Below are 14,532 nucleotides of genomic sequence, written 5' to 3'. Positions count from 1 at the left end.
TGTGAAAATCAAATGAAGAAGTAAAAGCCTTTTTAGGCTGGGCGTAGTGGCTCACACATGTAATCCCAGCACTTTGGGAGGCCAAGGTGAGCAGATCACCTGGGGTCAGGAGTTCAAGACCAGCCTAGCCAATATGATGAAACCCCGCCTGTACTTAAAAAACAAACAAACAAAATTAGCCCGGCGTGGTGGCGCGCCTGTGGTCTTAGCTACTTGGGAGGCTAAAGAGGAAGGATCGCTTGAACCCAGGAGGCGGAGGTTGTAGTGAGCCTAGACTGGGCCACTGCACTCCAGCCTGGGCGACAGGGTGAGACACTGCCCCCTTACCCAACCAAGCCCCCCAGTAAAAGATCCCATCTGTACAAAAAAAAATATTTTAATTAGCCCGGTGTGGTGGCGCGCACCTGCACCAGTATTCCCAGCTACACGGAAGGCCGAGGCGGGAGGATGGCTTGAGCCTGGAAGTGGGAAGGCAGCAGTGAGCCGTAATCGACTCTGGGCGACAGAGCAAGCTATCTCTCTCTTAAAAAAAAAAAAAAAAAAAATGTAAGCAAGCATCTTTGACACAATTCTGCATAAAGTTGCTTTGTTGTTGCGTGGGGAGTGGGAGGTGGAAGTGTGTGTGGTGGACCTGCTGAAGGCTGTCCACGGACCGCTAGGGGTTCGAAGTTAAATAGCCGCAGAGCGATATCACTAATCCAATGAACATTTTAAAACAGTGAACTCTACGAAGTGGGCTGGAAGACAGCTGAAACCAAAACCAATCTTTTTTTTTTTCAACACACTGTTGCTGGCTTAATGTGTTCTTTGCTTCTTCTTCTTTTTTTTTTTTTTTTAGCCAATCTTTGAAAGTTGACACACCTTTCGCTTTTATTTACTACAACAGGTGACTTGCACCTAGGGAGAGCTTGGAGAAAACACGGACAAGTGGAATTTTCCCGCGGATCAGGGTCTAAAGAGGCAGTGTGAAATCGCTGTTGTGCGCTTGCGCGGAGTTTCCCGCATGCTCAGTAGCTGAGGTAGGGATGCCATCCATCTCGAAAGACTTACTGACAGTGCGAAATCTCGGTATTGGATGCAGCGAGGGACCTGGGTCTACGATAGCGCGCTTTTGCTGTCCTGAAGTGTTTTTGGTCCAACGTTGTTCCAGGTTTGTCACCGTAAGTTTCTCTCCTGCTGGTCAGGGCAAGAGCCAGGTAGATAGGATTTATGTTAAAAAATAAAATAAAATAAAAAAGATTTATGTGAATCAGATTGCTTCTCCAGATATTCTAATTTCGGACTTGGACTCTTGAGTGTCAATATTTTAATTGTTTATCTGTGCTTTTATTTGCACGATCCGGAAGGTTTTTATAGCCATATATTGTAGAAACAAGACAAACCTAGACATTGACTTTGTTGATGCACCCAAATTTAGAAACTGCTTGGCACCTAAAATTAAATTTATTTAAATAGCAAATATTCTTCCAACTGCCATTTCTACATATTTGTAGGTTTGCGTGATTTATTTGGATTTCTCTGGAAATATAATTGCTGGTTCGAAAGATATGTACATTATACTTTTATTACCGTTCTCAAAACTCTGCTAAGAGCGTTAACCGCTTTGCCAACAATGCTCAGGAACATGTTCCTTCACACCCTTGCAAACTGGACAAAGGACAAACTCTTCTTCTTTTCTTCTTCTTCTTCCTTCTTCCTCCTTCCTCCTTCCTCCTCCTTCTTCCTTCTTTTTCTCTTTTTTTTTTTTTGAGACAGAGTCTCGCTCTGTCACCCAGGCTGGAGTGCAGTGGCGCGATCTCGGCTCACTGCAAGCTCCGCCTCCCGGGTTCACGCCATTCTCCTGCCTCAGCCTCCGGAGTAGCTGGGACTACAGGCGCCCGCCACCACACCCAGCTAATTTTTTGTATTTTTAGTAGAGACGGGATTTCACCGTGTTAGTCAGGATGGTCTCGATCTCTTGACCTCGTGATCCGCCCGTCTTGACCTCCCAAAGTGCTGGGATTACAGGAGTGAGCCACCGCGCCCGGCCTTTTTTTTTTTCAAGACAGGGTCTTGCTCTGTCCCCCAGGCTGGAGTACAGTGGTGCCATTATGTCTCACTGCAACCTTGATCTCCCAGGGTCTGGTGATTCTCCCACCTCAGCCTCCCGAGTAGCTGGGACTACAGGCATGTGCCACCACACCGCCTAATTTTTGCATTTTTTTGTAGAGACTAGGTTTTGCAAGCCTGTAATCCCAGCTACTCGGGAGGCTGAGGCAGGAGAATCGCCTAAACCCGGGAGGCAGAGGTTGCAGTAAGCCAAGATCTCGCCATTGCACTCCAGCGTGGGCAACAAGAGCAAAATATAAATAAATAAATAAAAATTAAAAATAAAATAATCATTTCTCATTGTTTTAGTTTGCATTTCTTTCATAATTAGTGAAGCTGAGTATTTATGTATTTAATGGCCAGTGCTTTTCTCTTTGTAGGTATTGCCTGTTCCTGTTTATTTGCTCATTTTTCTATTGGATTATTCAGCTTTTTTACAAATTAACTCATTTGTCTGGTATGTGATACAGTATTTTTTTCTTATTTTGTCAAGTACCTGTTTATTTAGTTTATGGTATTTTGGCCATGCAGAAGTTTTAATTTTATTTTTATTTATTTATTTATTTATTTTGAGACAGAGTCTTACTCTGTCGCCCAGGCTGGAGTGCAATGGTGCCAATGTTCTCAGCTCACTGCAACTTCCACCTCTCGGGTTCAAGCAATTCTCCTGCCTCAGCCTCCCTAGTAGCTGGGATGACAGGCGCGTGCCACCACGCCCGGCTAATTTTTGTATTTTTAGTAGAGGCAGGGTTTCACCAAGTTGGTCAGGCTGGTCTTGAACTCCTGACCTCGTCATCTGCTCAACTTGGCCTCCCAAAGTGCTGGGATTACAGGCCATCGCGCCCGGCAACTTTTAGTTTTATACAGTCAAATTTATCAATAGAATATTTTATGGATTCTTGGTTTTATGCTTAAAGGGCATTTACCAAGCTTATGAAGTTTATAATTTTTATTTCCATGCTTTTATGGTTTCATTTTTTACTTTTATAAACCATGCATTGAAATGTATTTATATCAAAATGTATTTATATCAAAATATCAAAAGAATGCAAAAAGGACTCAACTTTTTTTTTTTTTGAGGCAGAGTCTTGCTCTGTCGCCCAGGCTGGAGTGCAGTGGCACCATCTCGGTTCACTGCAACCTCCGCCTCCCAAGTTCAAGCAATTCTCCTGCCTCAGCCTCCCGAGTAGCTAGGGTTACAGGCGCCTGCCAATATGCCTGGCTCATTTTTTTTTCCTAAGGTTTAGCAACTCAGGCCGGGCGGAGTGACTCACGCCTGTAATCCCAGCACTTTGGGAGGCTGAGGCAGGCGGATCACAAGGTCAGGAGTTCAAGACCAGCCTGGCCAACACGGTGAAACCCCATCTCTATTAAAAGTACAAAAATTAGCCTGGCGTGGTGGCATGTGCCTGTAGTCCCAGCTACTCAAGAGGCTGAGGCAGGAGAATTGGCTGAACCCGGGAGGCGGAGGTTGCAGTGAGCTGCAATCACGCCACTGCACTCCAGCCTGGGCAACAGAGTGAGACTCTGTCTCAAAGAAAAAAAAGTTTAGCAACTCAGACCGGGCATGGTGGCTCATGCCTGTAATCCCAGCACCTTGGGAGGCCGAGAAGGGTGGATTGCTTGAGGTCAGGAGTTCGAGACCAGCCTGGCCAATGTGGTGAAACCCCATCTCTACTAAAATTATAAAAAAATTAGCCAGGCGTGGTGATGCGTGCCTGTAGTTCCAGCTACTCAGCCGTATGAGGCAGGAGAATCACTTGAACTCTAGGGGGCGGAAGTTGCAGTGAGCAGAGATCAGGCCACTGCACTCTAGCCTGGGCTACAGAGCAAGACTACGTATCAAAAAAAAAGAAAAAGTATTTAAAAGTTTAGCGACTGCCCTGCCATTTATGCAAAATTGAATTTCCCCCATGATTTGAAACACTACCTTTAGTGTGTTCAGTTCTATTTCTACAATTTATTTCCTTAATTTGCCTCACTAGCCAAACTTTTATATCATATTTTGATTAAATCATATTTTATCATGTTTTGATAATGGATAAGGGGAATACCTCTGTTCATTGTTCTTTTTCCAGAATTTGCTCCATTATGCTTACATTTTTATTTTTTCAGATGACCTTGAACATTATCATCAGGCCAAGTTCTGAAATATAAATAATTTTAGTATTTTGACCTGGAACTCATCATTTTTAGATCCTAATCCTCATATGGTCACAATCGTTATATGAGAAGAAACTAATGTTTGATTCCTGTTGTTTTTTCCATCCTTCTGAACTAGCCCTTTGGCAGTTGTAAAGACTTCTCAAATGGATAGGTATTAGGTCGATGGCCTTAAGTGTTATACAGCTTTTTTTCTTGTCTACTCCAAGCCTCAAGCTCAGAATGTTATGAACAAAAGGCTGTACTATACTCTGATTGAGGGTCATGTTGATTATCATTTTGTATTCTCAAGGTCAGAATACTGTTGGAGAAGCTAAGGAACTTTTTGCCCTTAACACTGCCCTAATGTCCCTGCAAAATAACCAAAATAAGGACTATCATAATAATGGTTAGCCAGTATTATTTGGTGTTTACCATTTTACAGATTGGGGCACAGAGAATTTAAGTGGTTTTCTCAAGGTCCACAGCTGAGCCAGGATTTGAACACAGGTAGTGGGCTCCAGCACCTGCGCCCTCAAGCACTTTGCTGTTTTAGATTAGGCTTTCAGAAAAGACACCTTCACAGGAGTGTTTTAAGGCCCAGAAGATGTAAAACTGGTAGAGAAGGAAGTACAATGGTGTTATTTGAACTGCTTTAAGAAAGTTAACTTGCCTGTAGCTAGTTTGGGCCTTGCTCTTAATCTACCTGTATCATCAAAAGGTAAATCTCATTGTAGTATAGGAGGGGGCATAATTAAAAAGGCTAAAAGGGACCTCTTGTATAGATTTTTTGTTTTGATAATATGACTATGTATTTTTTCTTTTTTTTTTTAACCAAGAACCAACATTGTATTCATCTGTTTAAAAAATATGTAAGAAAATGATTAAGGCTAGGGCATAGTACTATTTCATTACCAATTCAGTTTGGACCAGAGAAGTACTTCAAAGAAGAATGGTAAAAATATTTCCCTATTTGCCAATTAAAAGTGATTTGTGGAATCTCTTTATAAATCATTGTGTGCTTTACGTCAACATTATTTTTCCCATTTTTATTTTCTTCTATTTCTTATTTTTCCCATTCTTATGTTTTATAAGCTGATGTTAGCTTTAACTGGTGGTTATTAAATATAATATCATTTTGTGAGGAAATTAGTAGACAGACAATGCCTGAAAGTTTTTCCTTGGAAGAAAATACCATGGACTTGGCAAATACAAGGGGAAGTAGTTGAGTCATTTATGAAGCCTGACAAAGGTCAAGTGGTTGCTTAACTGGTTCAAAGGTAAATGATATCTATGAAAAGTTATAACAACACCATACAGTGAGGGAAGGTGATCTTCCTATTACAAAAGAATTCTTTTATAACATGGGAATTGAAGGAGCATACGAACACATAATTAAAATATGGTCAAAACATCTGGGTAGAACAAAGCAGTTGCCCAAAGACCACATTTCCAGTGCAGAATAAATCAGATATATGTCTGGATATGGATATAAAGGAATAGAAATAAGACCAGCAAAGTGTTTACTAAATTATTTCTCTGTTTTTTTTTCTTTTTCTTTTGAGACGGAGTCTTGCTCTGTCGCCCAGGGTGGAGTGCAGTGGCGTGATCTCGGCTCACTGCAACCTCCGCCTCCCAGGTTCATGCCATTCTCCTGCCTCAGCCTCCCGAGTAGCTGGGACCACAAGTGCCCACCACCACGCCTGACTAATTTTTTGTATTTTTAGTAGAGACAGGGTTTCACTGTGTTAGCCAGGATGGTCTCAATCTCCTGACCTCATGATCCACCCACCTTGGCCTCCCAAAGTGCTGGGATTACATGCGTGAGCCACTGTGCCTGGCCCTATTTCTCTGTTTTCTATCTGAAGTGCTCCTGAATTAGTAGTAATTGTAACTGGTTTATTCCACATGTAACTCCTAGTATGCCAAGAAAATTAATCTAGCCTAATTATGATATCATAAAACAAACACTTTATATATAGTCATCCCTCGGTCTATGAGGGAGGTTGATTCCAGGAACCCCCGAGAATACTGAAATCTACACATACTCACGTCCCACAGTTGGCCCTCCAAAACACTCATAGATGAAAACTCAGTTTTAACAGATCACAGACTCTCTTGAAAATAAAATAAAAATATATTTTAAAAAGCCTTTCCTGTCTACAGGTTTTACATACCTTTTCTATCCACATTTGGTTGGAAAAAATCCACAAAGTGAACCGGTGCAGTTCAAGGCCACGTTGTTCAAGTGTCAGCTGCACTTAGAAATGCGTTTTATTGGCCGGCGCGGTGGCTCACGCCTGCAATCCCAGCACTTTGGGAGGCCGAGGCAGGCGGATCACGAGGTCAGGAGATCGAGACCATCCTGGCTAACATGGTGAAACCCCGTCTCTACTAAAAATACAAAAAATTAGCTAGGCGCGGTGGCGGGCGCCTGTAGTCCCAGCTACTCGGGAGGCTGAGGCAGGAGAATGGCGTGAACCCGGGAGGTGGAGTTTGCAGTGAGCCGACATCGCGCCAGCCTGGGTGACAGAGCGAGACTCCGTCTCAAAAAAAAAAAAAAGAAACCCGTTTTATTTTCATCTTAATTTCCAGACAGCTATTGGTCACAATATGGTATTCATTACCTTACATAAATTTCCTTTTTTTTATTTTTGAGATGGAATCTTGCTCTGTCGCCCAGACTGGAGTGCACTGGCACAATCTCTCGGCTCACTGCAATCTACACCTCCCGGGTTCATGTGATTCTCCTGCCTCAGCCTCCTGAGTAGCTGGGATTAACAAGTGCGTTCCACCACGCCCAGCTAATTTTTGTATTTTTAGTAGACATGCGGTTTCACTATGTTATTAAGACTGGTCTCGAACTCCTGACCTCATGGTCCGCCCGCCTCGGCCTCCCAAAGTGTTGGGATTACAGGCGTGAGCCACCGTGCCCAGCCATAAATTTCAATTCCATCTTCCTTCTGAAGAGTTTCAAACACTTCACTTATTGTTCCAGTTAGGTTCATAATTCCTGTCAATAGAATGTGGATGATAGAAACAAGATTTAAAGGAGGCTGGGCACAGTGCCTCACACCTGTAATCCCGGGATTTGGGGAGGCTGAGGCAGGTGGATCTCCTGAGGTCAGGAGTTCAAGACCAGCCTGGCCAACATGGTGAATCCCTGTCTCTACTAACAATACAAAAATTAGCTGGGCGTGGTATCAGTTGCCTGTGATCTCAGCTACTCAGGAGGCTGAGGCGCAAGAATCACTTGAGCCTGGGAGGCAGAGGTTGCAGTGAGCCAAGATTGCACCACTGCACTCCAGCCTGGGTGACAGAGTGAGACTACCTCTCAGAAAAAAAAAAGAAAAAAGATGTTAAAGGTGTTAAAACATCAAATCAAATATTCAGTCAGAAATTCATGGTAGAACAATGACTATTGCTGAATGGAGGTTTATAATGTTCTCTATAGTCCCAGGGCTGAGTGCGGTGGCTCAGGCATGTAATCCCAGCACTTTGGGAGGCCAAGGTGGGCAGATCACTTGAGGTCAGGAATTCAAAACCAGCCTGGCCAACATGGTGAAACCCCATCTCTACTAAAAATACAAAAATTAGCCGAGTGTGGTAACAGGTGTCTATGATCCCAGCTACTCAGGAGGCTGAGGCAGGAGAATCACTTGAACCCCGAAGGCAGAGTTTGCAGTGAGCTGAGATTGCGCCACTGCACTCCAGCCTGGGTGACAGAGCAAGACTCCATCTCAAAAAAAAAAAATATATATATATATGTATAACATAAAATATATATATTATTTTATATATATGTATAATATAAAATATATATATTATTTAATATATATACAGACATTTTATATATATATTATAGTCCTTTCACCTAGGGAACAATCATGTGTTCCCTTATTGTGATGAAATAATGTTGATTTGATTTAGAGGTCAGAAGTTTTTGTCATAGGTTAATTCCCCATAAAACTCTAAGACAGAGATAAAGTGGAAGAGGTTTATTAGGGAGTGCTTTCAGGATCGTTTGTGGAAGGGAAGGGGAGGAAGGGAAGAAAGTAGGAGAAGGTATCTTGGGCTATGATGCAGTCTCAGCTAAGGCCTCAGTTGACCCCATAGGGTATTTTGGAAGCTGGATAGCCCTTCAATGCTGGGGTGGCAGCCCACTTGGGGTAGGAAATGGCCTTTAAATCTCCCTATTGTGACGTTTCAGGTGAAGTGATCCTTCTCAGCAGATATATTCCCAAAGAAAGATGGCAGCTGAGGGCCATCTGTTGACAGCTGTCTTAGCAAGTAGGGAAATAAGCTCTTCAGTCCTGAAGGGAATGTGGGTGGTACATCCAGAACAGTCACTAAAATTTCAGGATTTGAATTCATATTTTCTTTTTTTTTTTTGAGACAGAGTCTCACTCTATCGCCCAGGCTAGAGTGCAGTGGTGCGATCTCTGCTCACTGCAGCCTCTGCCTCCCAGGTTCAAGCAATTCTCCTGCCTCAGCCGCCTGAGTAGCTGGGATTACAGGTGTGCACCACCATGCCCAGCTAATTTTTGTATTTTTAGTAGAGACAAGGTTTCACCATGTTGGTTAGACTGGTCTCAAACTCCTGACCTCAGGTGAGCTGCCCACCTTGGCCTCCCAAAATGCTGGGATTACAGGCATTAGCCACCATGCCCGGCCTGAATTCATATTTTCAGAGGAATGTACAGGCCAGACACAGTGGCTCATGCCTGTAATCCCAGCACTTGGGAGGCCGAGGCGGGTGGATCACGAGGTCAGGAGTTCAAGACCAGCCTGGCCAAGATGATGCAACCCCGTGTCCACTAAAAATACAAAAATTAGCTAAGCGTGGTGGTGGGCGCCTGTAATCCCAGCTACTTGGGAGGCTGAGGCAGAGAACTGCTTGAACCCGGGAGGCAGAGGTTGCAGTGAGCCGAGATGGCGCCACTGCAATCCAGCCTGGACGACATAGCAAGACTCCGTCTCAAAAAAAAAAAAAAAAAAAAAAAGCAATGTACTGGATTCTAAAGGCTGCTTTTTCCGTTTATTTCATTGGAGCTAGAGACTTCTGACACTCCTTACTTTTCCAGGTGATTGGTCTTCATTATAATTTGTTAGGTTGCTTGTTCTCTTTATTTGGCTACTGACGAAGATGGAGGTAAATAATAGCAGAGAATATTCATTGATTTTCAGAAAATAATTATAGTTATACGCAATCCCTCTGATGTGGTGAGGCTTTGTTTCCCCACCCAAATCTCATCTTAAATTGTAATCCTCATAATCCCCACGTGTCAAGGGATAGACCAGGTGGAGGTAATTGAGTCATGGGGGGCAGTGATAGTGAGTGGTTCTCATGAGATCTAATGGTTTTTAAGGGGCTCTTCCCCCTTTGCTTGGCACTTCTTCCTGCCACCTTGTGAAGAAGGTGTCTTGCTTCCCCCTTGTCTTCTGCCATGACTGTTAAGTTTCCTTAGGCCTCTCCAGCCATGCTGAACTGTGAGTCAATTCAACCTCTTTCCTTTATATTAGGTTGATGCAAAAGTAATTGCGGTTCTTGCCATTGGAAGTAATAAATTACCCAGTCTTGGGTCATTCTTTATAGCCGTATGAAAATGGACTAATACACCCTCCCTTTTTAATTACACTCTACACACCTACATCCCTTATACTATTCATACCTCTTTTGGTGCTTCCTAGTTTTATGTTACAGATATTAGGTTACATTATTTTATCTACAACTCACCAAAATATTAGCTCCTCAAACACAAATCTTACATCTCATATTTTTAGCCTCCAAAGCACCTTCCACATACTTTGCACATTACCCACCACCTCATACACAAACTTTTTCACATGCTCAGCATCCTGGGCCAGTTTCTCCTATGCTTTGACATGCCCCATCTGCAGAGAGACATAAAAAATATAGAATTTATTGAAAGAGTTAATGCCCAAATGGAGTTTTTTCCAAGTTTCTTTTAGTAAATATATATTAAATAATTTACTCAGTTAATGGAAACAATTCCAAGTTAGCACTCAATATGTGTTAAGTTGGATTTAAGTAAATAAAACCAGTAGTTGGTTTTGAAACTAACAAGACGTTTTTCTTGATCTCTTTTTAGAGTGTACCATGGCTTCCAGTAACACTGTGTTGATGCGGTTGGTAGCCTCAGCATATTCTATTGCTCAAAAGGCAGGAATGATAGTCAGACGTGTTATTGCTGAAGGAGACCTGGGTATCGTGGAGAAGGTACTCAAACTCTCATATCATTTCATACCAACTTGATTTTTGTTCTTGAGGTTTAACTAAATGATGTAAGAATGTGGACACACTTTATCGGTTAAAATAATTGATGGCTCCCTTAGGGAGACTGCAAGACCCTTGGTTCAAAAGGGTTCCATCTCTGCTTTGAAAATGACTCCAAGGCCGGATGTGGTGGCTCACGCCTGTAATCCTGGTACTTTGGGAGACCGAGGCAGGCGGATGATGAGGTCAGGAGTTTGAGACCAGCCTGGCCAACATGGTGAAATCCCGTCTCTACTAAAGATACAAAAAATTAGCCAGGCATGGTGGCGAGCACCTGTAATCCCAGCTACTTGGGAGGCTGAGGCAGGAGAATCGCTTGAACCCGGGAGGCAGAGGTTGCAGTGAGCCGAGATCGCACCATTGCACTCCAGCCTGGGCAACAGGGCGAGGCTCCACCTCAAAAAAAAAAAAAAAAAAAAAGACTCCAGACTTTCTACATCCAAGATGTTTATTTATATGTCTGAGTCTTCTGAACCATATCCATCCCCAAGGCATTGTAACCAAGCTTCAAATCCTAGATAATCTATTACATGCAACGCCATGCAATCCTTAGTGAGCTCAACATGTTTTGTAAAATCTGGCATTTACATAAATATTTGTTATAATCAAAGTGATACATTTTTTTCTTCCTCAGGGAAAAGAAACTCAAAGCAAGGGTGTTTTTCCCGGTATAGTAATTACAAACTTAAATAGATTATCAGAAAGTCTATACTGATAGTCAATTCTTAAAAGAAATACCACCATGCTTGTGTTCCAGTTTAAAATACAATCTTCTGGCCGGGCGCGGTGGCTCACGCCTGTAATCCCAGCACTTTGGGAGGCCAAGGCGGGCGGATCACGAGGTCAGGAGTTCGAGACCAGCCTGACCAACATGATGAAACCCCATCTCCACTAAAAATACAAAAATTAGCCAGGCATGGTGGTGCACACCTATACTCACAGCTACTCAGGAGACTGAGGCAGGAGAATTACTTGAACCTGGGAGGTGGAGGTTACAGTGAGCTGAGATCACGCCATTGCACTCCAGCCTGGGGAACAAAAGCAAGACTCCATCTCAAAAAAAAAAAATATATATATATATAAATCTTCCTTGGGATTTGGTTATTACCTCACATTACAAATTTTACACATAAGTTTTCATATATTGACTTTTAATCCTTAAATTCTTTATTATAATCTTTTTTTTTTTTTTAAAGAGACAAGGTCTCACATTGTCGCCCAAGGCTGGAGTGCAGTGGCACAGTCCTACGGATAGCTTGTTGCAGCCTCAAGCTCTGGGCTCAAAGGACCCTCTTGGCTTAGCCTCCTGAGTAGTTAGGACTACAGGCAAGCACCATGGCACCCAGCTAATGTTTTTATTTTGTGGAGATGGGGTTTCAGTATATTGCCCAGGCTGGTCTCGAACTCCTGGCTTCAAGTGATCCACCCACCTTAGACTCCCAAGGTGCTGAGATTATGGGTGTGAGTACAGGTATGAGCCATTACACTTCGCCTAAATCTTTCTTTATTATAGCCTTTAAGGAAAATTGTATTGTAATTTCTTCCAAGTGAGAACATTAATAGGACATGATTGATCATTAGCACTTTAACAATTTAAAATAGAGTGAGTTAAGTCACTCACTTATGAGTGATATATCTATCTAGGGTTGTTACCATAAGAAAAAGTGAGATATATGAGTAAAAAACAACTTAGAAAAAAGTTGACGTGAGTTCATTATAAAACATTCAACGTAATTGCTTTTAAAAAGTTAACATAAAAATCAGCCTGGGCAACATAGCAAGACCCCATCTGACATGGTGGGACATGCTTGTAGTCCTAGCTTGGGAAGCTGAAGTGGGATAATTGCTTGAGCCCAGGAGTTTGAGGCTGCAGTGACCTGTGATCCCACCACTGTACTCCAGCCTGGGCAACAGAGTAAAACCCTGTCTCTACAATAAATAAATAAATAATATTTAAAAAAACCTCATAAGAACAAATGAAATAAATCTCATTTCCTTTTTTGATAGATTTATAGGCCTGCTCATAGAGGAAATAGAGGGTATCTTGATTTAAGCAAAACATTTGTTATAGTCTGTCATTTTCTATTTAAGAAAATATTCAAGCTATTTTTAGTTATATAGACGACATCTCCCATCCTGAGCCATGATTAGGTGTATTCATAACTGGATAAATAACATTATCCACAAATTTAAATTCATGAGTCATTTTCATCCTGGAAAAGGATCACTGTTGGCTGATCACAGGACTCTGCTCCTGACATTATACTGTTCTCTTTAATCATTAAATAACATAGAGTTTTAAAAAACATGGAATGTGTTAGCTGAAGTGGAAGATGATATAGAAAACATACTTATCAAATGTGTCAATAAGAGAAAGCTGAGCGGGCTAGTTAAGGCATTTGATCACAGAATAAGTATTCAAAATAGTTGCAACCTCTGAGAAAAGTGGACCAAATCCAACAGGATATTATAACAGGAATAATATAAAGCGCTGTATTCATGTTCAAGTTATGTAAGATAAATCTGATTCGAATTTGTTTGAAAAAGAGATTTTAGTTGACCACAGACATGCTTGGTAATAACCAACAAAATAATACTGCTGCTTTCAGAGGGCTACTAATATTATTATTATTATTTATTTATTTATTTTTTTTAAGAAGGAGTTTCACTCTTGTTGCCCAGGCTGGAGTGCAATGGCGTGATCTTGGCTCACCGCAGCCTCTGCCTCCCAGGTTCAGGCAATTCTCCTGCCTCAGCCTCCTGGGTAGCTGGGATTACAGGCATGCGCCACCACACTCAGCTAATTTTGTATTTTTTTTTTTCTTTTTTTTTTCAGATGGAGTCTCGCTCTGTCACCCAGGCTGGAGTGCAGTGGCACGATCTCGGCTCACTACAAGCTCTGCCTCCCAGGTTCATGCCGTTCTGCTGCCTCAGCCTCCCGAGTAGCTGGGACTACAGGCGCCCGCCACCACACCCGGCTAATTTTTTTGTATTTTTAGTAGAGACAGGGTTTCACCATGTTAGCCAGATGGTCTCGAACTCCTGACCTCGGGATCCGCCCGCCTCAGCCTCCCAAAGTGCTGGGATTACAGGCATGAGCCACCGCGCCTGGGCTAATTTTGTATTTTTAGTAGAGGCAGGGTTTCTCCATGTTGGTCAGGCTGGTCTCGAACTCCTGACCTTGTGATCCGCCTGCCTCGGCCTCCCAAAGTGCTGGGATTACAGGCGTGAGCCACTGCGCCTGCCCCCAATCTCATTTTTTATAAAGTTTTTTCTATTATGAAAAGTAGGAAATGGAGAAAAATGCCAAAAAGTAAACAAAAATCATCCATCATGCCACCATTGCCAATATTTTGAATTATTTCCTTTCAGATCCTTTTCCTTAACATCACTTATTTTAAGTTGATCTTACGTTGAGATTATATTAGACATACAACTTTGAAACCCAGGTAGCTAAAAAGGAACACAGATGTAATGCTAAGTCAGGAAAAAATAATATTCTCATTGTCTTCTGTACTGCTCAGGCATTTCTAGTACTTTATATCCTTCTGTTGATACCCTATTTTTAAAAAACAGCAAAATCAGTTTATCACACAAGGTTCCAATGATGAGGTCTGGAACTGTGTTGATAGAATAGGAAATATTTATCTTAGAGAGGAAAAGAGAATTGCTTTCCTCAGATAGTGGAATGGCTTTCAATGTGTCTTTTTTTTCTCTACAGCAGTGGTCTACAAACTTGATTGATGTATAACTAATCTTCAAACTCAACAATTCTTTTGAGCAGGTTCATTCAAAAGATACTTATAGACACCTACTATGTGCCAGACACAGTTCTTTAGGGAATAAAATCCTTTTGTGGAGCTTACATTCTAGCAGAATAATACTTTGCATTGAGATATACAGCAAATCTCAGTGAGGCATAAAACAGTTGCTTTTCATAATGACTTCTTATCTCATTGCAAAGTATTGTTAAAATTCTACTAAAATGAGGCCGGGTGCACTGG

General features: G+C 42.1%; 1 protein-coding gene across 10 annotated transcripts in view; it reads left to right on the top strand.

The window, feature by feature from the left end:
- Window positions 1–14,532, top strand: part of BPNT1 (3'(2'), 5'-bisphosphate nucleotidase 1) — a 35,828-nt gene that overhangs the window by 3,763 nt on the left and 17,533 nt on the right. For 4 of the 10 annotated variants that reach the window (XM_063613952.1, XM_063613955.1, XM_063613954.1 and 1 more), the window contains exons 2-3: window positions 887–1,160; window positions 10,344–10,471. In XM_063613952.1, coding sequence (XP_063470022.1) covers window positions 10,352–10,471 — 120 coding nt within the window. In that variant the 5' untranslated portion in view covers window positions 887–1,160; window positions 10,344–10,351. Of the gene's footprint in view, window positions 1–886; window positions 1,161–2,468; window positions 2,546–10,343; window positions 10,472–14,532 lie in introns of all 10 variants that reach the window. The other 6 variants (XM_063613956.1, XM_063613953.1, XM_063613951.1 and 3 more) reach the window with 2 other exon arrangements.

The sequence above is a fragment of the Symphalangus syndactylus genome, chromosome 19 (genome assembly GCF_028878055.3).
Source record: "Symphalangus syndactylus isolate Jambi chromosome 19, NHGRI_mSymSyn1-v2.1_pri, whole genome shotgun sequence".
Lineage (NCBI taxonomy): Eukaryota > Metazoa > Chordata > Mammalia > Primates > Hylobatidae > Symphalangus > Symphalangus syndactylus.
This window is presented reverse-complemented; position numbering and strand designations above follow the sequence as displayed.